Source organism: Culex quinquefasciatus, chromosome 1 (genome assembly GCF_015732765.1).
Source record: "Culex quinquefasciatus strain JHB chromosome 1, VPISU_Cqui_1.0_pri_paternal, whole genome shotgun sequence".
Taxonomy (NCBI): Eukaryota; Metazoa; Arthropoda; class Insecta; order Diptera; family Culicidae; genus Culex; species Culex quinquefasciatus.
This window is the reverse complement of record NC_051861.1, coordinates 22,020,579-22,048,278: the sequence shown is the minus strand read 5'-3', so window position 1 is coordinate 22,048,278 and position 27,700 is coordinate 22,020,579. Positions and strand designations below refer to the sequence as shown.

General features: G+C 38.5%; 1 protein-coding gene across 2 annotated transcripts in view; it reads left to right on the top strand.

The window, feature by feature from the left end:
• Positions 1-15,750, top strand: part of LOC6035539 (protein catecholamines up) — a 240,364-nt gene extending 224,614 nt beyond the window's left edge. For both annotated transcript variants that reach the window (XM_038254903.1, XM_038254907.1), the window contains 2 exons: positions 12,024-12,315; positions 14,057-15,750. In XM_038254903.1, coding sequence (XP_038110831.1) covers positions 12,024-12,315; positions 14,057-14,212 — 448 coding nt within the window. In that variant the 3' untranslated portion in view covers positions 14,213-15,750. The remainder of the gene's footprint in view (positions 1-12,023; positions 12,316-14,056) is intronic.
• Positions 15,751-27,700: the final 11,950 nt, after the last annotated feature.

Sequence of the window (27,700 nt, the reverse complement as noted above, 5' to 3'; positions counted from 1 at the left end):
TTTGAAACTCAAGTCACCCCACCCTTAGTGTATGTACTTGTAATAGTTTCAAAATGGCCGCTCTTACGGTTGGCTTCGGGAAGGGCCAACGTAAACGACCGCCAATTATAAGATATTAAAAGTGCGTACTTCGCAGTGATAGTTAGCGTTAGCAAGCGTTAGCGGCCTTCAATCCGTAATCTCTCGCGTGGTATTACCGCCGAAGCGTGCAGGTGTGGAATTTCGCAAGAATTCACACAAACACCACTTTGGATATGAAGTCAGAAAATTCGTTGGAAATCAGATTGTCGGCGGAAGTCTGGCCGGGCATTGTTTTGGTTTGTGTTTGGCTGTGTTAGTATCCGTTATCACGCGCGATTGTGGCTTGATTTTTATGGTTGCAATTGATAAGGGTCAAAGCACACGCCTTCCATTCACCCGGTTTTATCTCCGATAGTGTGGCCTTGTACTTTGAACAAATGGTCTAAACTGCGTTTTTTCTGTGTTTTTTTTTTTAATTTTTTTCATAAATAATTATTGCAAAATGTCGAAGCGTGCGCTTTTTTGCCGAGTAGCTCACAACGAGAGTGCACGCACACTATCAAACAAGCTTTTTTTGGTTACGCACATTTCGACACCTTTGATCATTCACGTGATACAGAAATGGCAGTAGGCGCTACGCGTATTAACATGGAGACTTCACGGAGAAAAATTAGTTCCCAAAACCGTGAACAAGCGTTCATGAAAATGGGAACCACGAACAAAGTGTTCAAATTCCATGGTACGTTTTTGGAAATCGTACCATGGGATTTGAACACTTTGTTCGTGGTTCCCATTTTCATGAACGCTTGTTCACGATTTTGGGAACTCTTTTTTCTCCGTGTTCCGCTTTTACCAATACAGCTTTATTTTTGACGCATCGTAACGTAAAACATCAAAAAAGCTAATTTTTTTCAATTTCTCAGAGTTACGACGTGATAATTGTATTACTAAACTGCACTATTTGCATCACTCCACTAGTGGAAGTGATCACGACAGCTCGCTCTCTGAGTCACAGTCGCTGTCGTTGGTAGTGGTGCTGCATGCAATTACTGGAAAGTTCGTTCGTGGAATTAGCCGCCACAATCAGCTTAGTTCGTTGGAGCAATGAGACTGCGTGCAAAGCCAAGTTATCCATCATTTCGTTTGAAGTACAGGGTGCATCTGATTTTCAGAACCTCACAATACAAAATGATGGAAATCAAATCGAATCATGCTAGTACCACTTACAAACACACTGTTACAGCTCACGGATGCAGCAGTAGCTGCCCAGATATTGTTGACTTGGCTCAAACACCAGAAGTCGGCGTGATTAAGCAATGTTTAATTAGATCAAGATTGCTAATAAATCAGCTCGCGGTCTGCATTGTGAAACGGCGTCCAGGTGCATGTGTTAGTCCCGTGGATAACTGTCAGTCTGACAGATGCAGTGGAAAGTTTTTGCACTCCGAATGTTTCGAAGGTTGAACAATAGCTTTCATTGTTGAAGCATTGTTCAGGGTTAATCCCTTATTATCAGAAATCTCCTAAAAGTGGGTTTGTTGGGCGGTTGCCTTTTTTTGCAAGGTCGTAAATTTCTTGGACTTTGTTGGCGAGTTATCGCCTCTTTTCGGGAAACACCTCCATAAAAATTGCTTATCAACCTAGCGGGAAACATCCGGATAGGTGCAGAAGGTCAAGCTAAAAGGTGCAGTTCAACGATGATACCGACTGATTTTGGAACACACATGCTAATTCACCAGATAAATCCTTCAAAAGCTATACTTAGTGTTGAGTCAAGGCCTGGTTACAGCTGCCGAACAATCCATTACGAACTATTTGCAGCATTAGATCAGCAAGGCATCTACAGCGCTTTGGAGGTCAGTCATTCTCGGTGGAGGTTTCCAACAGCCGGAATCTGCATGAAACACTCCGATGCGCGTCGTCGTCGTCGGTCGTGAGACCGCTAATGATGATGATCAACAAAGGTCTCTCTGGGCTCGTGGTGGGAAGACTTCCACTTGGGCGATTTCCTATCGAGTTGCACAGTCGTGGTGATTAGCTACTTAGAGATTGTCATTGCAGTCGCACTGCAAAAGGGTGACTCAGATTGTTGTTTGCTCAAACTGGTGAATGAAACGGTGCGATTTTATCTTACGAGATGTTACCTAGTGGACTTATCCTTAATTTCTTGGAATATTTTGCCGTTTCACCACCTGATCCAACATTGTCCAAGTCATGATGTATAAGACAATAAACTGTGGACTACCGAGATACGCTGGCCAGATTAGGGTCTGCTCGGTCTGGCGAGATAAGATACGGCCGCGGCGTGGCGTGGTCCATCACACAACTCTTACAATCGGAAATATTTTGGTCGCTGATATCACTGTAATCCGGATGCGATTGATTCCTGTGTGTGTGTGTGCGTTTGTATTGTTCGGATAGAAAACAAAACAATTCCTGGAATTTAATGGAACGGAAGGAAGTCAATGATTAGAGGTTCGATAAATACAGCAAGCATTTTCTGGTATTTCCTGAAACGCATTTTTTTTGCACTCATTCGAAAAATTGCATTACAACCCACCTTAAAACTGCATATAAACCCAGAATCAAAAACTAATAAAAATTGTTTTGTGTGTTTTTGCAAGTTGTACGTTTTTTCAGAACTTTGAGTGCTCAAATCTTGAACATCTAGCATCACTGTCATATGTTTTAAGTTCTTCAGAGAAATTTGTACAACTTATCTATGTTTTAAAAATAATTCCAAGAACCACTTTCTTTCACATAATTTGAAACACTGTTCTCAAGAGTCTCAAATTATATCCTGGGTTATCAAATCTTTTTTTGTAATTTTTAGAACTTGTTGTATTTCTATTTTACCCAAACCTGTGTGACGATCAAACAAGTGTTATCATCTGGCAGTTCTATTTGTGATATTTTTTGATAAATATTGATTATGAACTGAGATTTACAAGTAATGCAATGAGCAACTTCAAATTCTTTACAAAAACTTTACAAAATAATTGAAAACTTCTTTTTGCCTTTCTTACAAAAGAAAGGTTTAAGGTTTGCTTTTGGAAAAACACTTTTCTCAGAAATCTTAAAAAATTCGTGCGCGGCGAGGAGTCGTGCCAGAAAAAAATCCTATTACTAAATTGAAGGTTTAAATGCGCTCTTTCGATTGAATTTTGTCCCGAAACCCGGAACTCAACTTTTTGGCTTCTTATAATAGATCGACAAAGTGCAATAGCGATACATATTTTTTTAAGTTAATCATAGACTAACATTAAAGACCGAGTACCCTTTATATTTTTCTTATAATGTCAATCCAATATGTTTTTCTTAATTAAATTTTAATACCTTGCGATCCATACTTGAGCGATGACTGTTTAAAAAAAAAATAAAAAATGGTATTCGAGGTTTACCCTTCAAATATTCGAAGCTTTAGGTCAAATTCTCACTGGGTGGTATCATTTTGTTTCTGAAAAATTAATTGCACCAATATATTTGTCGGGGTTTCATCATTTTGTAAGAAAGGCTCTATTTCACCTCTGAAGATATTAAATCGGGTTTTTTGTTAATGTTAATGTTTTTTGTCATGTTAAAAATAGTCATTTTCAAGAAATCTTTTTTTCAGGAACATGTTTAAATGGATGCAAAAATCGAAAATAAAATCAAAAGGATTTTTGTTTTCACGGAACTACTCATGCTGAAAAGAATGTAAACAAGAATTAATAAAAACTATCTCATTAAATAATTCAAAGAATTACGGATGATTAAAAGAATGCAAAAAGTCCTAGAAATTATTTTTTGAGGAACCTTTTCGTTTTCACAGACCTGGTCTTGTTTGAAATTAATCAGAAAGTCATAGAAATATTTTTTTAAAGCAATATGACTCTCAAATAAATTGTCATGTTGAAATGATTCCTAAAACTCATAAAAATAGTTAAATAAAAACTTTATTCAGGATTACTGATCACCTGCGTAACAATGTAAAAAACTCACAGAATAAATTAACATCTTTTCTTAAATAATTCAAAGAACTTGCAAAATGAATACAAAAATCCTAGATTTTTTAATTGAAATTATTTCATATCTGTTTAAAATAATATACACATTAAAAACAAATAAAATCACAGAAAAAATAATGTAAATTTGCAAGCTTTAATTTTGGAAGGTTGAATATTACCTCTTTTATGATGTAATTTTACCTCAATTTAGACTGAAAAAGTGACATTACACCAGAAAAGTGGTAAAGTTACACATTTCCAGAGGTAAAATTACACCTTTTTTCTGACATAAAAGATGTACCCCTTCCCAGATGTAATATTACCATGATTTTTTTTCTGTGATGTTTAAAATAATTGAAATATTCAAGATCTTACGGAAATAATGTAAGGGTCTTTTCGCGCCAACTGGCACACCACTTGAAATTGACTTTTTCTGATCAAGCTCAAAATTGGTGGAGGTATTGATACTATCAAAACATATATGAGTCCCGGTTTTGAACCAAATTGGACCAACCCTTCCAACCCGCCGTAAAGTGAATAAAAGGAACTTTAAATAATTTAAGAACTGCTCTTGATTGAAAGCACGTTGAAATTTAAAAAAAAAATAAACTTTTCAATTTTTTACGATTTATACTTCACATTCAATAAAATGTACATTCGGCTAAACGACTTTACACAGAAAAAAAACATGGTAATATAACATCTGGGAAGGGGTACATTTTTTATGTAAGAAAAAAGTTGTAATGTTACCTCTGGAAATGTGTAATTTTACCTCTTTTCTGGTGTAATGTCACTTTTCAGTCTAAATTGAGGTAAAATTACATAATAAATAGGTAATATTCAACCTTCCAAAATCACAGCTTCCAAATTTACATTATTTTTTATTGTGTAGGCAAAATGTCTCTCATCCAAAGTTTATAAAACTGTTTTGTTTGAGAATTTCTTACGTGACTTCAAGAATTTCCCGAAAACTGATCGATGTAATTTATTTCATGATTCAGATATTGTGGTTTTTTACATCAGTTTTAATGTACCAAAAATAAAAAAAATAAAATACACTAAATTTTCAAAAACGGAAACTATTCGAATAACAATCCTAGTAGAAAAATATCTTAAAATCTTGTGAGTTTGCTTGCAGAAGAATACCATCGTTCTGTACTGATAAACCGCTGGATCATTATGATCAGAACTTATAGTATCGTGTAAAAACAAATCTATTATCACCCATCACAAGAAAAACATTTCTAGCTAAACAATGCCGTGGTAGTACTCGATGTGAGCAATTAAAATCTCATCAAAGCGTGTCAACAAACAATTACCAAGACCTCACAGGAAATTGTCCTCCTCGCAGCTGATACTTTCCACAGTACACAGATTGCACGAATAGTGGCGGGAAAAATCCCCGTGAAATTTAATCAATATTTTTCTTGAAACTTTTAAGAGAGAACTTGTTAGAATTTTTCAGCAAGTGAAACAACCTCGAGTTTACGATCACCAATTATTATCATCGTGTACTGAACCACGTGTTTTTCCAACAATCCGTTACACAAAATCATTCGCGCAAATAAATCAAGATCAAAGCGAAACTACAGTCACCACACACACTCACAAATAGTGTTTAGTTAGAATAATTGACGACAGGTGTGTCAACCTCGACGTGATTGACTAGGCGAAAGTGAGCCAGTATCACGCCAGAATCACGCCGCCGCTCGAAAGCAATTTGCCCGGGCCAATCAAGCTGTGTACCCTGAGATTGTACCGTTTTACAACCCGCCCTTCTCTATGGTGGGAGAATCGCGATTGCAATCTATCCCAAGTCACCTCATCACTTAAGGGGGGTGCTGCTAGACTGGTTCAACCTGCCGCGTCATCTCTCCTTCGGCGAAACGCCGAGTTTGGTTCTAGATTCTTGATCTTGAACTCGTCTACTCCACCACAGTCGCTTTGCCTAAGCTCTGCTTCCTGTGCGCGCACCCCGTCAAGTCGTGGCTGCTCATGGCAACAGTCGGCAATTACTGGAAAGGCTTCATCGTCCAAGGGTGTCTGCGGCAACGCAACCCGCAGGCAAACGTCCCTTACCAAGAACAAATCCAACACGTTGATGACTTGTACTTATCTCAGAGACTATGACAGCGGTGTCCCCCCACGGTGTGGGGGCTCCATCCTTGGAACATCAACCTAGTCCCGCAACGAAGTTGCGCGAAAAACAGCTGTTTAAGTTCCCTCGCGACAGATTTATAACTGCTGATAACGCCAAGATGGCGCCAGCTTCCGAAGAAAGTCGGTTGCGTCACTTTGCTGCTGGAAAACATGTTTTGAACGGAACCTCCGGCGCGATTTGCAACTCAAGCCTGTTGCGTAAACTGGCCTGCTTTGATATCGGATTTGTTCGGCTGGACTCATATCCAGCGGATTAGGCCATGGCTGGGCTGTTTGTTGTTTACGTTTGGTCGATTCACCATTGACGCGCGCGACGTTCTGCACAGCGATTGGCGCTAAACTGCCAAATTGAAGTGCAAACATGTGCTGCTGTTGTTTGCGGCCAAGCTGTCCGACTTTTGTTGATGTTGACTTTCTAGAACATGCTGAATGGCTTTGGAGAATTGGTATGAAATTTCGCTGGAAACTATCAATTTTTTTAGATAACCGCAAAAAGATCAACCATTTTGATGTCATTTATAACTGACAATCTACCTTCTTTTAGTCAAACCTAACCTAACCTTCCATCTTCAACCCACCTTGACGCATGATACCGGCGATCACATCGATGACTTCAGAAGTTCGATATCGCTATCTCTCACCTGCCTCGAAGATGTTCAACACTTCTTGCACCATACTCCCACCCCTTACCGCAAGCGTGAGCTTGCGAAACCCATATCTGACTCATCCCAAGACACGCTCTGAAGTCATCGGAGCGCCATCACTGGAAGGTCTGCGCAGCGCGCCAAATTTCCCATTCAATTAGCACAACACGCACGAGAAAAAAAAGAACCAGTTTGTGTTTTCCCCATCACCGTCAATCGCAAACGCCCCCCAAAATCGAAACAGAGAGGCCAATTCCCAGAAATGCTCAGTCGAGCCCTTCTGGTTTGAAGCTTGGATGAGTGTCGTGCGCGGAGTAAACAGTCATTGACTTGGATGGATGGGTCTAAACAAGAAGCGCTGCTGCGTCAGCGGAAGTGGCTGGCCCGGCAGCAGCTCACAAACCTAATGGCTTTCTCTGGTTCCCTTCAGTCAACTGGGGAGCACTGGAAAGCATCAGCGAAGAAAAGTTTGTGCTTTGTTTTTGTTCTGGGAGTTGGGCGGAAGTGTTGGATTTAGTCGGGGGTCTCGATGAATCATAAGCGTGGAGTTGGAAAACTTGCACATAATGTTTTATGGTACTTTAAAGAAAGCTTCTATGCGTCACTGTTTTGAGGTTTAAACGACGGAAAGTTACGGAAACAGCCGTAAATTTTTGTTTATTTCATGCAAAAGACAGAGATCGACAGTTCGCCAGTTCGATTTATCCAAGATATATCAGTCCGGCAATCTTCAGAAGTTGCTGTGTTCAACGGTCGATGACAGGCAGACTGAACAAGCGTTCATGAAAAAGAGGACCATGAACAAAGTGTTCAAGGCAGTCTTTAAACATGGCACATCAACCATTTTTTCATGAGCTTTTTTAATGATTTTTTTTTCTAAATGACAAAGAGGCGCATACGTCATTTCAACAAATGTGTACAGAAGGAAGGCAACCCTATACGTGTAACCCGATCATAATATTTACCTTTTATGACAGTAGGGCCGGTGTGGTTTTGCTGTGTATTTGGCAAATGGATGGCCATACCAGCCCTAATATAAAAAATGTAAATATTATGATTGCGGATTGCTAGACTAATTACGACTACAGCAAAATGACAGCAGATCCTGATGACAATGGAGAACTTCCATTCGAGCAGTTTTTGCTTTTTTCTACAATGTATTTCTTATGGAGCGAACTGTCAAAAACTGCTCGACTGCGGGTGCTCCATTTCTATCAAACTATTGTGGGTTCCATCCAAATGATGGCTGTTAATTTAAATCAAAAAAGTGTTAAAAAAATGTTTTTTTTTTTTGTGTGAGTGCGTCCGTACACTGAGAATCAAAAATACAAATTCTTCAGTTTGTTTATATACCACATTTTTTTCGCTGAAATTCAGCTAAGTTTTACTGAATTTTCATCTACGGAAATTCCTGTGAACGGTTTAATAAGTTAGATTTTACTGAATTCTCCGTTAACTGACATTTGTCACTTTGACAGATAGTTTAATGAAATTTCAACTGAACAACTGAAGTTTCAGCAAAATAAACGTCAAATTATGTTGCTGAAAATTTATTAAATTTTTTGTGTCAGGTTGACAGATCATTTGCTGTAGATTCAGCAATCGTTTGCACAGATATGCACAATGTAACTGAAAATCGCACTTTGCTGAGTTCGTTTTTGCACTTTTTCATACGATGTTTTCAGTTCGACTGCGATTACACTTTTTTGTGTAATCGCAGTCGAACTGAAAAAATCGTATGAAAAAGTGCGAAAAGGAACTCAGCAAAGTGCGATTTTCAGTTACAGTGCAGCAATTTCAGTTTGACAGATATGCAGTTAGGCCGATGCAAATATTTTTTGAAGTTTATGTCCCTCATAAACTTTGAAAAATATTTGCAACGGCGTTACTGATTTTACATCAATATTTTTGTTGATTGCCGAATTTCAGTAAAAGTGATGATTACTGAATCGCATTCAGTTATTTATTTTACTGAAATGGCACTACTGTTCCTATTAAGACTTAAGTCCCGATTCGGCTCAGATGACGGTACTTATTTTTTTTTTGAATTCAAAAGGTCTTCAATGAACATTTTTTTCGATTTTTCTATATTAGGACTTTTTCAAATATGAATTGATGTTTTTGTTTCACTGTCCTTGGGAACGTCTATGTCGACAAAAAAAAACAAAATTAAAGTTGGAAGCCTGAATTTCAAAATAAGATTTGATTAAGATTTTCCATCTCCATCTGTGATCCAAAAGATACACACTTGAATAATTTTGAAAAATCCAGTTAATAATTAATTACAAAACTGTTCGTAAAGATTAACAAATAGTTTTTCTTCTTTGAAATTTTTAGGATTTCAAAATAATCAAAACAATTATTTGTTTTCCATTTGAAAAAAAGTATAGAAACCGATAGAAGACAGATTTATCACATTATACAATTAAAGTTCATAAATTCGTGATTTTTTTTTGTATTACTTGATGTTTGAATAACTGTTTCCATCTGATGCAATTTTTAAATTTTTTATTCGACAATTTAATGAAGAATATGATTGTTATTCGTTTATTTTTCCCCCGTTTTAGGGATAACCAAAATTATTTTGAAGTGATTGTTTGTAAGATGCTGCTCCTGGATTTTATTTGCAAAAAAATGTCATCATAATATTCTTTTTTTCAAATAATTGACAAATTGATAATTGGTTGATTGATAGAGGACCATGCCAATCCTAGTGGCAGCCGATGAGTTTTCAATCTTTAAAATAACCGGCAGGGTTGCCTGGTCAAAATTGAAAAAATAACCAAGAATCGATAAAAAAATCGATAAATCTTGCAGAATTAAATCTAAAAATTAGATGCCCCGGTGCTCTACTGCACACTTGCTGGTTTTCCTATCTTATTAGCATAAGAGAGCACAGAGGCATTGAGTTATGAATGGGGCAAGGAAGGAAAGGATAGGCATCAATTTAAAAGTTGGTACTATTCAGTGCAATTGATTTCCAACCTTAAATAGGTTGAATTTACATTTATTAGTTTTCAATTTTTAACTAAACTCATTCATTTTAATCAAAATGTTATTCGAAATTGTCTGTTATTTAAAAATCAATCAAATTCTGGCTTTGAAATTAAATTATCTTTATTCTGGCTGAAACTTGAAAAAACTGGCCCAGAATGATCTGGCAACACTGAATGCCTGCACACAAAGAAAAAATACTCTAAATTTTAAATGATCGTTCGTTGGATTTAAAGTTCGCGTTGGTGAATGTTCGTAGAAAGTTCAAACTTTTTTAATTTAAAAGTTGGAAAAATTTTGATACTACCATGCATTTATGGAACAAAAGCGTTGTATCGGTAAAAGTTTTTTACTTTTAATTGGAAAAAAAAACTTTTATGGCAAGAATAAACTACATTCAATACTACTGTGAAAAATTCAGAAAAATGAGCTTGATTTTTATATTTATTTTTAAAAGTTCAAAACGGCTTGCTAAAAAACATTTTTTTATTGTATTTAACGCAAGATTTAACGCTTTGCTCAAGGACTCATCAGCACCACCGCGGTGCACCGTACCCACCAAATTGTTTGTTTACATTTGGGACTTAGGCGTACTCGGTTACACGAGAACGTCAAAATGAAAGAAATTATACAGTCGTATTAAAAGTTGAGACTTTTAAATCAGTTAGTAAGGAGATTTAAAAAAACTTTACCAGTAAAAGTTTTCATTTTTAGCACAAGAAAAAAAACTTTCCCTCGAGCAAATTTTTGCAACTTTTTAAATCAAAATTAAGTTACTTTTGTTATTACTGTAATATTTTTGTGTGTGTGTGGGAATCAGTTTCTAGATTACTGTGCAAATATTTTACCATTTAAATCTGTAAATGAAATGTTTTATGAATCAATTAGGCAGTGGACAGCTTTATGTGTAAAGTTGTTTCTAAAATGCACTTTCTATACTCTCTCTTCACCATAACAAGTAAACGCGATAGCAAACAACAAGTTCTGCGAACCTATTTGTATAACACAAATTGCGTTGCATTCTCTTCAATTCACCAACTTTCACAAACAATTTGCGACCTACCCCCAAACAATCTGCCCCAGTTCATCAGCGTCACTGGAGGCCTGCGTTAATCGCACAAATTAACCGACTTGTTTTGCATTGCTATCAGTTTCCCCGTTCGGTCCACCACTCTTATCCGGATTCAATCCGGCCCCCGTCCAGTTATGACTGGGCCGGGAACCGCCCTACACCTGAAGTAGCTGTACTCGTTACAGGCTGACTCAGCAGAGCCAGCAGCAGTTTCTCAGCATTCAGGTTAATCTACTTTCGCGCGAGATCATTGTTTAGGGTAGAACTTTCCAGCGCTGATGCGTTGACGTCGTCCGAACGCACGTTTGCGAAAACGGTTTCCCAAGCCTGCATCCGTTTCCATTACGAGGCCGTTTCGAACTCCCTCGGTGACGTTTCAAAACAAATCACGCGGGACGTCAGAGCTGAGCTGGTTGTGGTTGTGCTTTCGGGCGCCACTTTGAATATCTGTGTTGGTGGCGGCAGTGACCATCTGTTTGCCGACGAGCCGATGTTTGCCGACGTCGTCACCGGCACGCTGTTCGGGTAATATATAAAACGAGCGGGCCGAACCGAACCCGACGCTAGTTGAGTTTGAGCCGTTGAAGCAAGCAGAAGTCTTGTGAGTGCAAGCAAAAAGCATATATTTGAAGGCGAATTTCTACAGTTGATCGCCTCTTTTGCGCTCTCGTTTGTTGGAAAAAAAAGCAGCCCGTTTGTGAAGAGTTAGAAGCCAACTAGTGCGACAGAACTGTTGCAGGGCGGGATTGTTTTGGGAGTTAGCGTCAAAGTGTGAGGAGCAGACTGTTCCCAGAAGTCTTCGAAGGCTCTTCGAGGAAGTTGTTGTGGAACCAGTACCAAAGAGAGACGATCGGGGAGAGTGTTTTGAAAATGGTCGAAAAACTTTAAAGCCTAGATTGTGGTGCACATCTTCGTTTCTAGTCAACACAAATTTTCAAAGAGATTCTTTGAAGTAAAATCGTTCCTAATTGTGATAAAAGCGAACTCTGAGAGAGGAGGGGGAGAGTGTTCGTTAAAAGGAAAACAGCCAAGCCAAACCGAAGAAGTAATCTGTGATATCGCTCGCAAGCCCGTACCCAAGATTAACAAGCTCAAGAAAATGGTCGGCAGCAACGGTACCCTAATGACGATGCGTATTGTCCGCAGCAAACTGAGAAAGCGCGAAGAGTCGTCCGTGAGTCCGGTGACGGCGACCAACGTGGAAGCGGCGACGCAACCGTCCCACTATCACCAAAACAACAACAACAGTAGCAGTAACAATCATCACCACAACCACCATAGTAGTAGTAACAACCACCAGCAGCAACACCACCAACAGCTGGAGAACGGATACTCCGTTCCGACCCCGGTGGCCTTCCGACAGAGCCCGTCCAGTGTGTGGGTGTTTCCTCCGCTGCCACCGCAGCCTAACCTGTACAGCTACAACGCCAACAGTCAAGTAAGTAATTCCAAAAAAAAAGAACAAAAAACATTCCAAACCACCTTCCGGGAAGCCCCGAACGGCAGACGAAACAGACGACCAGAGAGATCGGAAAAGCCGGCTGGAAAAAACAGCAATTTAACGGCTTGATTGGTCGTAAAGATGCTGTTCTTTCCTGGCCCGGCGAGGACATTCAACAGATTGACCGTCTCCTCTTTGTGCACGGAAAGTCCTGACGAAACGGCAGAAAATTACGGAAACAGCCCTAATTTTCTGCACCGTTTGACGTAAATTGATTGTTGACAGCTGTACTTACCAAGGTTCTAAACTCGCCTACTACTCTAAACTTACCTGCCTCGAAATTAGTCACTTTTTGTTAGAAGTACCTCGACTTTGACGTCCGTGATCGAGATGTCATTTTCGATGCCAAATTCGAATCCCTCTCGCAAGCCACCAAGTTCAGTGCTCTTCCTGTGCACAGAGTTCGCTGCCCTCCCCTGGCTGCAGCTCTTTTGTCGAACTCTTCTCGCTATTGTCGAGGAAGTTGCTTCGCAATCCTGCTCTCGCCATATGCCAATGAATAATCTCTCTCGCTCGATACTTTCAAACGAGACGCGAGAAGCGGCCAATTTAAAAAAAAAAAGGCAGACGATATAAACGCCAAAGGATAGGTCCCTTCGGTTAAAGGACGACCTGGGAAGAGCCGTGAGGCGCAACTTGGCAACAGGCAAATCCCAAAACCAAGGCAAACGATTTAGGTCGTTGTACTGTACGTGACTGTACCTTCGCCCCTTTGCCGCCAGTCAGTTTATTTTTATTGCTTTCAAATTATAGAACCGACTAGTTGAGTTTTTTTACGAGAGTAGGCTTAAATTTAGATTGCGAGAGCCGTTAGGATAGTTGGCTATTTGATAATTGCAACGCGTTTGCGGTGCCTTCCTGGTGATTAAAATTCAGAATAATTAACGTTTCCCTCCAACCCTCTCGAGTCCGAGCGGGGGATATAAATAAACTAATGAGTTGTTTTTGAGGCCCGCCGGCGAGACCATAAGGAAGCTCTGTGATGCAACGGCGTGGTAAAAACCGCTAAAAACCCCTGGCGCAAAAAAAAGTTGAACTCGTTCTCCAATAACCGCCTCGAAGAAGTCGTCGCCGTCGCGACACACCACTTCTTGATTGTTTATTCATGAGAGTGGTGCCCGGCCAAGAGTTCTTTGTCTGGCTTCACCAATCGCCCGAGAATCGAAAAAAAGCAAAACAAAGCGACGCGCCCCCTTTGCAAATTCAAAACACGGCTTCCAAAAGGATCACGATCGTATTGCGATGTTCAGGAAGCGCGGTGTACGCAATCCAAACCACGATGGTGTGGCCTTGTCTGGAAGCGATTATGCGCTCGTGAGGATGAGCCATTTCGCTGATTACGGCTTCGCCATGCTGTGAGAACGCAGCCTCTTAGCTGGGACTCACACACGGTATGGTTTGTTTCTCGGCTTTAAGCGATGTTTTGAAACAAACGATACTTTTTTTAAATTGACTGGTTTGACTTGACAGTTGACAGCACTTTCACTTTTTGACACTGGTACTTACCTGAAGTTTCTTCACTCTCGCCTACTTAACACTATTTGGTACTTACCTGAGAATTGTTCGTGTGAGGAAGTTTCTTCCAGGGGTACCTCGACTTTGACGTCCGTAATCGGGAAGCCCTCACAAACATAAAGCGGCTAAACTAACGATTCTCTCTTTTCTCTCTCCCTTCCAGGATGCGTTAGTACACAACGACAAGACCGGCTTCAAGGGACTGAAGCGGCAGCTGTCCGGGCGCTTCAAGCGGCTGGTGTCGCGGAAATCGCACGAGCCCGCCCCGGCGATACCGCCCGAGCTGAAGCCCCAGCTGAAGACCATCTACGTTTACTAATAATGATAATTTTACTTGCAAAACAAACACACAAACTACAAATCCTAGCAAGAAGCGAGGTCAGCTCAGCATGTGCGGGTGGTGCCTAATTTCGCGCGTCGAATCGTGTTTTTTCCTTTCTTCCTTTTCGTGTTTTTAGAGTTTAGAGGAATTGACGCTTATGATTAGGGAACTTTCGGTCCGCAAGGATTCATAGTGAGAGCACAAGTTTTGTTTATTTTGGCCGTGCCGAAGGGCAGTTTTATTTATTCCTATTTTCCAAGATTTCGTATTTGACCGAGAGGAAGAGAGCATTGATATTAAACTTTTTCGAAAATTAAACTCCCGTCTCATTTGTTTTGCATCCCATCCGGAACGAACGTAACCAGAAACACAATAATTAGATATTGATCCGCCATTCCAGTTCACGCTATGACGTGTAATCAATGAAAGAGTACTGTTGGTAGTTTTCGAAGAAGTCTTTTTGTTCTGTTCAGTTAGGATAGCCCAGAGGAAATGAAGAGGAAAAAGAAAGTAATTATTATTATTAGTAAGCATAGAAGAAGACTGACACAAATACACACATACACTCACACTTAAACACGCACACACTTGTTAGGCATGTGGTTAGCCAAGTGGCAACACACACAGACACACACTCACACAGACAGGGTACTTCAAGGGAGGCGGAGAAGAGGGAATTAAGTTAGGGAATAGATTCGCGTATTTGTGCAGATGCTGCTGCTGCTAGATCATTAAGTCGCATTCTGCCACTCTGAATCGAAGCGCTTTCAGAGACTTTGGCGACGAGTGCGTCTCACTTTCATGTATTTCTCATCGTTCAGAATCTGCTCGTTTTATTCTGTTCGTGCAAACAGCCAAGTATTTAGTCGTTGTAAAAGCAATAAGACACACACACTAAAACAGTAAAACGGAAGCTTACAGCAGCGGATATAAAGAGCGAGTGAGTTAGCATAAACCTTAGCTAAGTAGCACGCAGGACAAATATTTATTTCTTAGCTCAACAAAATGTCCCCTCCCAGCGAATTGTGGTGGATAGATTTCGTTACAAACCGAGAGCTGCATTCTATGGTGGTTTAGATAGATAGAGCGTTCCGCTTAAAAAACGCACAAAACCCCACTGGGACCAATCAGGCCAACTTAGAAGCAAAAATACTAGCAAAAAATGCAAACAAAAAAAAAACAAACCTTAAATGATAGTGTGGAAACAAAATCGTGGAAGTAAGAGAGAAAGAGGAGAAAAAAAGTTCACTCACATTGAGTGCCGCGCCAAGGAACAACAAATAACCTTAAAAATACAAAACAAATCACACGTACAGAGCAGAGGAAAGTAACACAAATTCGGGTACCTACAACGGGACTGCTGTGAAGCGCCGCAAGCGTAACGCAAACGCGGGATAGCGATTAGCTGCAGCAGAGGGCACAATCGGCAGTCTAGAAAAGAAAAAAACAAAACAAAACAAAGTACGGTGGATTTGTGTGAATGAATGCATTGTAAGAAAACTGTAATTTAAATAAATGCGATAATTTAAAAAAGAATTTTAAGTAAAAGTTGATGATTCTTTAAAAAATATCACAGAATTCTTGAAATAAGTAAAAAAAAATGTAGAATCAACATGAGATTCGCCGAAAGAACATAAGAGGATTAAAATTGTTGTGGACGGCAACACTGCGAGAGCGTCACAAGCCTTGTTCATAGGTATAACTGCGCGTCCTTGGACTTTCCAGTTGCAGAATACCTAGCTGTTACTAGTTGAAGCCCTGACGTACAGATCTAGTAAAGAACCTTGTTTTAATTCGTTTGTTTCCTGCCCGCGGCCGAATCTAATAAAAAAAGGTGCAGGACATAACCCTACATGACCAATATGACAAAGAACTTTGTACAAAACTCCTAAAAAATATTCTATTTTATTTTATATTTTTAAAACATTGCTTATGTATTTATTCCTAAATAATTTATTCCTATAAAATGTTTTCAATCTTTGGCACCTCTGAGGAAATAAATTGCCAAAACAAGTATGGTTCGGAAAATGTCCAATCAAAATGGTAATTTTCATGTCCAGTATCAAAAACCATTAATTTTGGTACCCATATTGCCCCAAGTCGAATAGTTCGATTAATGTCCCCCCGGTAGAACCTTCCCGAGGGCAATTGCCACTCCGGGTGGGGCCAATTCGGTCAAAATTGTCATTTTCATTACCAGTTTCAAAAACCATAAATGAGGATTCCCATATTGCCCCAAGTCGTATGGTTCGATTAATGTCCCCCCGGTAGAACCTTCCCGAGGGCACTGGCCACTCCGGGTGTGGCCAATCCAGTCAAAATGCCCATTTTCATTATCAGTTTCAAATACCATGAATTTTGATACCCAAATTGCCCCAAGTCGTATGGTTCGATTAATGTCCCCCCGGTAGAACCTTCCCGAGGGCACTGGCCACTCCGGGTGTGGCCAATATCCTATAAATGTGGTCCCAAGCCCATTGCCCCAAATCATTCTGGTCCGGTGACTGTCCTTGCAATCTTCATAAGAACAGAATTCCTCCCAATTTAGTGCACAAACTGTGTCTTTCAATGTGTGCGTGAGTGTGTGTGAGCAATAAAATTACCACCGTGGATCCGCTTTTGTCGAAACCTCGTAAGGCACTGAATTTTTCTGAGGCTATCTGTTAGCTTAAATAGTTCGCATGAAATGTGGCAACATGGTGCAAATTTTGCCTCCTCTCCTGTTTACGTGGAACTGTCACGCGAGAATGTTGCACCACTGTTGCCACATTTCATGCGAACTATTTAAGCTAACAGATAGCCTCAGAAAAATTCAGTGCCTTACGAGGTTTCGACAAAAGCGGATCCACGGTGGTAATTTTATTGCTCACACACACTCACGCACACATTGAAAGACACAGTTTGTGCACTAAATTGGGAGGAATTCTGTTCTTATGAAGATTGTAAGGACGGTCACCGGACCAGAATGATTTGGGGCAATGGGCTTGGGACCACATTTATAGATATTGGCCACACCCGGAGGCCAGTGCTCGGAAGGTTCTACCAGGGGACATTAATCGAACCATACGACTTGGGGCAATATGGGTATAAAATTCATGGTATTTGAAACTGATAATGAAAATGGGCATTTTGACTGGATTGGCCACACCCGAGGGCCAGTGCCTCGGGAAGGTTCTACCGGGGACATTAATCGAACCATACGACTTGGGCAATATGGGTATCAAAATTCATGGTTTTTAAACTTGTATTGAAAATGGCCATTTTTACCGGATTGGCCACACCCGGAGAGTGCTCGGGAAGGTTCTACCGGGGGGACATTAATCGAACCATACGACTTGGGGCAATATGGGAATCCACATTCATGGTTTTTGAAACTGGTAATGAAAATGGGCATTTTGACTGGATTGGCCACACCCGGAGTGGCCAAACCATGAATTTTGATACCCATATTGCCCTAAGTCGTATGGTTCGATCAATGTCCCCCCGGTAGAACCTTCCCGAGGGCACTGGCCACTCCGGGTGTGGCCAATCCTGCCAAATGGCCATTTTTATCAGCAGTATCAAAACCATGAATTTTGATACGCATATTGCCCCAAGACGTATGGTTCCGTAAATGTTCTCCCGGTAGAACCTTCCCTCAGGGCAATGGCCACTCCGGGTGTGGTCAGTCCTGCCAAAATGGCCATTTTCATTACCAGTATCAAAAACCATGAATTTTGATACCCATATTGCCCAAATTTGTATGGTTCCGTAAATGTCCTCCCGGTAGAACCTTCCCTCAGGGCAATGGCCACTCCGGGTGTGGCCAATCCTGCCAAAATGGCCATTTTCATTACCAGTTTAAAAAACCATGAATTTTGATACCCATATTGCCCAAATTTGTATGGTTCCGTAAATGTCCTCCCGGTAGAACCTTCCCTCAGGGGAATGGCCACTCCGGGTGTGGCCAATCCTGCCAAAATGGTAATTTTCATTACCAGTATCAAAAACCATGAATTTTGATACCCATATTGCCCAAATTTGTATGGTTCCGTAAATGTCCTCCCGGTAGAACCTTCCCTCAGGGCAATGGCCACTCCGGGTGTGGCCAATCCTGCCAAAATGGCCATTTTCATTACCAGTATCATAAACCATGAATTTTGATACCCATATTGCCCAAATTTGTATGGTTCCGTAAATGTCCTCCCGATAGAACCTTCCCTCAGGGCAACGGCCACTCCGGGTGTGGCCAATCCTGCCAAAATGGCCATTTTCATCACCAGTATAAAAAACCATGAATTTTGATACCCATATTGCCCAAATTTGTATGGTTCCGTAAATGTCCTCCCGGTAGAACCTTCCCTTAGGGCAATGGCCACTCCGGGTGTGGCCAATCCTGCCAAAATGGCCATTTTCATTACCAGTATCAAAAACAATGAATTTTGATACCCATATTGCCCAAATTTGTATGGTTCCGTAAATGTCCTCCCGGTAGAACCTTCCCTCAGGGCAACGGCCACTCCGGGTGTGGCCAATCCTGCCAAAATGGCCATTTTCATTACCAGTATCAAAAACCATGAATTTTGATACCCATATTGCCCAAATTTGTATGGTTCCGTAAATGTCCTCCCGGTAGAACCTTCCCTCAGGGCACTGGCCACACCGGGTGTGGCCGATATCCTACCAAATTGTTCCCAATAATTTCGGTATTCCGGTGACCGTTCTGGCTACCGTCAATAACTTCTTGGACCTCCTCTCAAGTTCGTGCACCACCTGCGTGTGTGTGTGTGTGAGCAATAAAATTCCCAACGTAAGGTCCGTCTTTGATGAAAGTCTGATGGACACTAAATCCTCCAGAGGCTAACTTTTAGCTTAAATAGTTTTCACGGCATCTACGCAACAGAAACAGAATGTCACGCCGAGGGCTTGCGACGGTAACGCTACATTTTCGAAAAATTTTGCATTGACACCGCAGATAGAGCTTTAAGACAAAGTCCTTTGTCAAAAGTAAAAAAAATGTATGTAATTTAAAACTTGAGGCTACCACTTGTCAGATTTTATCCTTACCGTAGGAACACTCAAAGAGATATCAACAATTTTTTTCTATTTCAAGGAGTACGGCCAAGTGTACGGATTATTGCTCAGCAAAAGTTGGTAGTTTTAGTCTGAGACCCAACAAAAAAAATCGAACCAAAAGAAAATAATAATCAAGAAACAGGCACGATAAATTTAAGCAACGATAGAAACTATGATTTTTCATAATAATATTTCGTCATGCAATATTTTCTCAGATCACGGTGTTTAATTGAACTCTTGTTATCGCTTTAAAAAGGCGTTACAAATAATGAGACTATTTGTAACAAATCTTTAGAAGGATTCTAGCAAGCTTTGCTTTTTTGCATTTTCAAAGTTAATTTAATATTTTCTGAACACATGAATTTCATTCAAACGTACATTTTTTTTTTAAATTTAGCTACCCAGTACCAACTTCCTACTCCAAACTACTACTGGTAGTCCGTTATCACAGAACTAAGATGTTTAACGGATACCAATGAATTTCATTAAATGAAAATGAAAAATTAAATGAAAAATGACTAAAAAGTGTTTGTTGTTGATTCATTTGTTTCCAGCAGCTTTAACCTCCTTGGTTATTCGGTGCACTGAATATTAAATATAAAATAAATTGTTTTTCTGTTGGGCAACTGAAAAGTATGTTCACTGGACTTCAAAACTGGAATTTTGTTTTGAAAAGGTCCAATAAACCAAATTTCCATTTTTTGCTTTTTGGGTGTTTTTGAAACCGCCTTGTGTCAGGGGTATTGAAAAACACACAAAAAGCAAAAACTGAAAATTTGGTTTATTGCACCTTTAAAAAAACTCCAGAAAAGACCTTGCCTTGTTTATATTGGGCTATTCGTGTTCGAGGAATTTGAAATAAAAGTGCAAATGCATTTTCTCATTATTTCTACTCCATCATATTGGCTGACATCTTGGTCGACTTAAAAAATTCCGAAGTTCTCGGAAAAATTTCGATTTTTTTTATTCAAAAATGCTCACATTAGAGCTGATTCGAGACGGGACTCTAATAGAAAATCCAATTTGAATTGGGAAATGCTGTAGTTTCCTACATGACTTTGAAAGTATGATGCAACAATTCGGAAAATTTTATGGTTGCTTTATTTTTCAAAAATGCAGATTTTCAAGAGCAAGATTGTTTTTGAAGTTCTCTTTAAATAAATATTTTTACCTCATCACATTTCAGTTCTTTTTGCATTTAAATTTAGTTTTTAATTTAGTAGTTTAATAAAATTTTAGATACGCCCTTTTGAAAAAGTAAGCTTGAAAGAAACGCCTACAACTATGCATCATCTTTTGTGTTCGCCACCTATCCACTACACTTAAAAATATTCGAAGAAAAGCTTGTTAGCTTCCCCCTGAAAGCATAGAATTGAAAAAAGCTCTGATTTGAAAAAGCTCTAGCAGTGTCGATAGCTTTGAGTTGAGCTTTTTGTTTGTCGGTAATTCACTGTCGGAAGGAAATATTTTTCTAGTTGGAATCAGTTTCGGGTTCAAACAGAGGTTTATTTGGTGGAGACGCGCCATACTTTTGCAGATCGTCGCACCGAAGAGGTCAATTGGTCATGTTTAATACATATTTTGTAGTGAGATTTTGGCTTTTTTTTAGACTTTGAACAGTCGTCAGATTTTACTGTTACAATCTTATTAGAATTACAAATAAATTGTTACGGAAATAGCTGGAGGAGGGGTCCTGTTCTTGAAATAAAACGGGGTCCTGTTAATTTTCTTCCAATTTATTGAAAGTCAGGACCCGGTGCCTGCAATCCCCGTTGCAGTTCATATGGAATTCCAATAAGAAGTCAAAGGGGACTATTATGTAAAAAAGTCCCCTGTAAAATAGAACGTACATCATTAATCCGGGCGTCCAATTTTACATAAAGTCGCTTTGACGTTCAATTTCTATCTTATCACCGTTTCAGGCTGCACATTATTGAAAAACACCTCTTTTATCTCATGCTCAAACATGAAAGAGGCCGTACCGCCGTACCGATATCAAAAACGGGCATCGGGTTCGTGATCAGAGACAAAAGTTACCCCTTAGGACAAAGTTTCACGCAAATCGAAGAGGGGCCGGGGCAACTTTTCCCGACTTCGTGTGAGTTGGTAGAGAATTACCCATCGTCGCCGTCGTGCTAACTTGTCGTACGTGCATTTTGGGCCAAATTGTGCAGCTAACAATAACCTTCACAAATCCCCAAAATTCGATTTCAATCCTGAGGCATTCAACGAAATCCGAAAAAGCTCCGTGCATTGTCATGAAAGAAGTTTTAAAATTTTTCGTGCTATCTTGTCACTCCCTGAAAATTGATGTAAGTGCGACAACTGATCAAAGGGATTTCAGATCAGAACGCGTTTGACGCACGTGCAAGTTAGACTACCGTAAACACTTGTAATTATAACTCGGGACTCCAGCAACCAACTTCAACCAAACTTCGGGACAATTCATTGGTCAGCCAAACAAAACGTGTTTGTTATTGTTTACATTGCGTGCTTTAGTTTTGTTTGTTCAAGGTCAAACATCGGAACGTCAAAATGACGGGTGCGACAAGATAGCACGATGACGTCGCCACATACTTTCAATAATATTTTTGTTAAGTTATTACTTTTATTTATGTATTTTTTTTTCAGCATTCATCGGCGTTTTGTAAACAAACACCACTAGCATCAAAGTCCGTTGGCCGCACCCAATATTAATTTGCTCAGAGTCCCGAAGGATCGAGAATACAATGACATGACCGGGTCCCCGATTGGATACACTTGACTTCCAGCAGCGAGAGCCAGAAAACCCCGGTTGGCTTTGTGACTTTGTCCTCAGTCTGTTTTTGCGCCCACGTTTGACTTCTTTTTGTGTTCGGTGAACAATGATTTTTTTTTCTGAAATTTACGGTCAAAACTGATCAGATTGTTTGACTTTCAAAAATGTGAAAAAGAAAAAAATCACACAAAGGCAAACACGAAACCGCTCTGTTTACATTTCGGGCCGTTTGTGTCAACTTGTTTGATTTAGTACAATGGTGAGGTCGCTTTTAAAATGTGTCGGCTTGAAGGTAAAGTAAAAAGCGATCCTAATTAGAGCCGGTCAGAAGCGTGTGAAAGGCCATTCCGGAATGTGTGGGCTTTGGAGGTAAACAACAATCATTGCGCTTGCTTAAACAGATTGGTTACGAGTTGTAAATCTTGTATCTTACGTTTATAAGAGTACAACACTTTGCCGCTAAAATATTGGAATGATGTGTTTTCCAGTTAATATTTTTCGCTATTATTTTTTCCCTAAAAATAATAATTAACAGTCCAGACTCAATTATCCGGATGCTCGATTTTCCAAAGTTTCCATTATCCGAAGGTTTCTTAGAAACATTGGATAGCTTTCTCATTTTTAACATCAAATTAAAGATGTATGACCCAATAGGGTGTAATATCAAAATCGATTTTCCAGCACAGCATTATATTAGTTCCTTTTGGGGTCCTAAACAACTCCCCAAAGTTTGTAAACGATTGGTTTAGTCCTCACTTTGCGCAAAGCGATTCAATTTTCCATACAAATTTCTATGGGAAAAATCATTGTTTTGAATTTTGATATTTAAAAAATCCAAGTTTCACGCTGTGCTAAAACCGAATTCATATTCGGATGCTCTGGAATGTGCTCTACAACTTTCCCGAAGATAGTATGGTGCTAACTTGCTCCTGAAAGAAGATACAGCGTCCTCAAAACTCGTCTAAAACGTGATTTTCGATAAAAAAAAAACACGTTTTAGACGAGTTTTGAACACGCTGTATCTTTTTATAGGAGCAAGTTAGCACCATACTCTCTTAGGGAAAGTTGTAGAGCACATTCCAGAGCATCTGAATATGAATCCGGTTTTGATATAGCGTGAAACGTGGATTTTTTAAATATAAAAATTCAAAAAAATGATTTTTCCCATACAAATTTGTAGGGAAAAATGAATCGCTTTGCGCAAAGTGAGGACTAAACCAATCGATACCAAACTTTGGGGAGTTGTTAAAGATCCTTTAAGGAACCAAAAAGTTGCTGTGCTAGCTAAATTTGGACAACTTTATTTGTTTCCATACAACCATATTACACCCTAATAACCCAATAGGGTGTAATATGGTTGTATGGAAAAAAATTAAAGTTGCCCAAATTTAGCGAGCACAGCAAATTTTCAGTTCCTTTTAGGGTCCTTAACCACTTCCCAAAGTTTGGGAACGATTGGTTTAGTCCTCGCTTTGCGCAAAGCGATTAAATTTTCCATATAAATTTGTATGGGAAAACCCATTTTTTTGGATTTTGATATTTATAAAATCCTCGTTTTACGATGTACTCAAACCAAATTCATATTCGGATGCTCTGGAATGTGCTCTACAACTTTCCCGAAGATAGTATGGTGCTAACTTGCTCTTAAAAAAAGATACTGCGTGTTCAAAACTCGTCTAAAATGTGTTTTTTGCTCGAAAATCACGTTTTAGACGAGTTTTGGGGACGCTGTATCTTCTTTCAGGAGCAAGTTAGAACCATACTCTCTTCGGGAAAGTTGTAGAGCACCTTCCAAAGCATCCGAATATGAATCCGGCTTTAGTATAGCGTGAAACGTGGGTTTTATAAATATCAAATTAAAAAAAAAATGGTTTTTACCATACAAATTTATATGGAAAATAGAATCGCTTTGCGCAAAGTGAGGACTAAACCAATCGGTCTCAAACTTTGGGGAGTTGTTGAGGACCCCAAAAGGAACTGAAAAAGTGCTGTGCTCACTAAATTTGGACAACTTTAATTTTTTCCATACAACCATATTACACCCTAATGTTTCATGCATGTTGAGGTCAAATACACAAAATAACACATTTTCTGTTGTTCGATTGTATGAAAATTCGATTATCCGAAGTGCAAATTTTCCGAGGACTTCGTATTATCAATTCCGCTAAATATTTGAAACATAGACAGAAATCGTTAGAAAAAAGGCATGGCAACAATTATTGAAATATAGCCAGACAAGTGATTTAAAACTCTGTAATCTTTCCTCTTTCACTATCCACCTTAAAGAGATGAATGCACAATAGTGTAAAGTCTCTATAATAAAACAAAAAAAAAATATTTTGAATATTTTTTTATGTTTTTTAAATATGTTTAATTGTTAAATCTTTATTTATTTTTTTTGCGGACGTTTTTAGGTTTCAAATGCATAAGATAGATTACAAATTTCACACTATCAACTGACGATAATGTCTGGTATTAGCTGTAAGCATAAATGTTTGCTAAAGCTCCACCCCTAAGCTGCAACAGAAGTGACCACCCAAATCGAAAAAAAAAAAAAATGTCATTCGGTATCAATTTCACTGAGTGCTTCACGATATCCTTTAATTAAACTTCAATTCGAAACCTCCTCGAGGGTAGGCACATAATGGTGCCTAAAGGCAAAAAAGAGAAAGGATAATTATTGCTTTGAGCTGTTGAAGTTAATTCATATGTAATGATGGTGTCACTGCGTTTATGTTTCCCGTGCGCGATTGGTAAATGTAATTTTACAAATGTCGGTGACAGTTCCTTCAAAGTAGGTGGAGTCGAAGGTAGCGCAAGTTGTTGTTTTAATTTTGAGAAAACCATGTAAATCGGCAACCCCATACAAATTTTGCGTTCCAAAATTACCCACTCGAGTGTTGAATTTTACACCCAGCCAGATGAAATGACTGACCACGTTCAGACACCGCGGTTCCACCGCCCTCCACGAGGTCACCTGGGGCCATCCATCAGGCGGCACAGGGAGTAGCCAGCAAAGTCCAGTACGAAAATGAGCTCCGAAAACAAACAGTAACGATTTATTCGTAATGATGGGGTTTCACATTTTTTGTTTTGCTTGCAGGAGGCTCACGAAAGCTGCCTGACACGATAAAAGATTTTTGTTTTGTTTTACTTGGGATTTTTCAAGTAATAAAAATAGCTCCGTGGTCTCAACAGTGAATCCAAAATTTGAGTTATACAGTCCATACGCGAGTCCTTGGAATAAAATTCTTACACAGTAAAAAAAATCATGGTAATATTACATCTGGGAATGAGCACATATTTCATGTCAGTGTTGGATAATCGAATCATGAAAAAACTTTTTTTTCGTTGTCGTTTGCTCAAATGTGACCAAAAATACTCTTAAGTCAAATCCAAGATGGCGGCCAAAATGGCGCATTTTGTAATTAAACAGGCAATACACCACTCGAACTTTACTTAAACGGGGTCGCAGAACTTTTGGCCAGTTCTCTACAAAATCGATCTTTTTTTTGAATTTCAATTTTTGTATTTTTTAATCAGGATTTTTTGGTGCCTTCGGTATGCCCAAAGAAGCCATTTTGCATCATTAGTTTGTCCATAAAAATTTCCATGCCAATTTGGCAGCTGTCCATACAAAAATGATATATGAAAATTCAAAAATCTGTATCTTTTGAAGGAATTTTTTGATCGATTTGGTGTTTTCGGCAAAGTTGTAGGTATGAACAGTCACTGCCTCGGTTTTGCACGCCTCGGTTTTGCACTGCCCCGGTTTTGCACCGTCCAGCTGCCTCGGTTAAGCACGGCCCAGTGCTTAACTGAAGCACAGAGCTTATGGGATTTTGGCTATATGGGAGACATTGGCTATAATTCTATGAATATTCATGCAAACATCAAAAATTATAGTGTTTTGGAATCGGGATGATATCAGCTATCCATTAAAATTATTATTTCATGAAAATTTTTACAAAAATACGTATTTTTCCTGTATTTTGAAAATGCATATTTTTTCTCTAAAGAAACCAAAAATATATTGATATTGCAATATGGGTATCAAATGATCAGGTTTTTTTCATACATTTTGGATGTAACAATAACATTTTTAGAAAATACTCAAAACTTTCACAAAACTACGTATTTTCGAAAAAAACATTCAAAATTTCAATTTTTACAATATGGGTATCAAACGATCGAGATTTTTTCATACATTTCGAATGTAATAGCAACATTTTTAGAAAATACTGAAAATTATCACAAAACTACGTATTTTCGAAAAAATACTCAAAATTTTAATTTTTACAATATGGGTATGAAACGATCGGGATTTTTTCATACATTTCGAATGTATTAACAACATTTTTAGAAAATACTCAAAATTTTCACAAAACTACGAATTTTTGAAAAAAAGGTACTCAAAATTTCCGTTTTTACAATGTGGGTATCAAACGATCTTGATTTTTTCATACAATTCGAATTTAATAACAGCATTTTTTTTAAATACTCATAATTTTCATAAAACTACGTATTTTCAAAAAAAAAAATACTAAAAATTTCAATATTTACAATATGGGTATCAAACGATCGGGATTTTTTCATACATTTCGAATGTAATAACAACATTTTTAGAAAATACTCAAAATTTTCACAAAACTACGTATTTTCAAAAAAAAATACTCGAAATTTCAATATTTGCAATATGGGTATCAAACAATCGGGATTTTTTCATTCATTTCGAAAGTAAAAAAATTAAAATACTCAAAGTTTTCACAAAACTACATATTTTTGAAAAAAAATTCTCAAAATTTCCGGTTTTCACAAGAGGTATCAAATGTTTGGGATTTTTTTATACATTTCAAAAGTTTTAACACAAATTTGTGAAAATATCCAAATTTTCACAAAACTACGTTTTTAAAAAATACCCCAAATTTCAGTTTTTACAATATGAGTATAACATGGTTGAGATTTTTCATTAATTGTTTCTTTGTATCGTCAACGGAAATTTTAAGTATTTTTCGAAAATATGTAGTTTTGTGAAATTTTTAGTATTTTCTAAAAATGTTGTTATTATATTCGAAATGTATGAAAAATCCCGATTGTTTGATACCCACATTGTAAAACCGGAAATTTTGAGTACTTTTTCAAAATTCGTAGTTTTGTGAAAATTTTGAGTATTTTCTAAAATGTTGTTATTACATTCGAAACGTATGAAAAAATCCCGATCGTTTGATACCCATTATTGCAAACATCGAAATTTTGAGTATTTTTCGAAAATACATAGTTTTGTGAAAATTTTGAGTATTTTCTAAAATGTTGTTATTACATTCGAAATGTATGAAAAATCCCGATCGTTTGATACCCATATTGTAAAAATTGAAGTTTGAGTTTTTTTAAATACGTAGTTTTGTGAAAATTTTGAGTATTTTCTAAAATGTTGTTATTACATTTGAAATGTATGAAAAAATTCCGATCGTTTGATACCCATATTGTAAAAATGGAAATTTTGAGTACTTTTTCGAAAATCCGTAGTTTTGTGAAAATTTTCAGTATTTCCTAAAAATGTTGTTATTACATTCGAAATGTATGAAAAAATTCCGATCGTTTGATACCCATATTGTAAAAATTTAAATTTTGAGTATTTTTTTCGAAAATACGTAGTTTTGTGAAAATTTTGA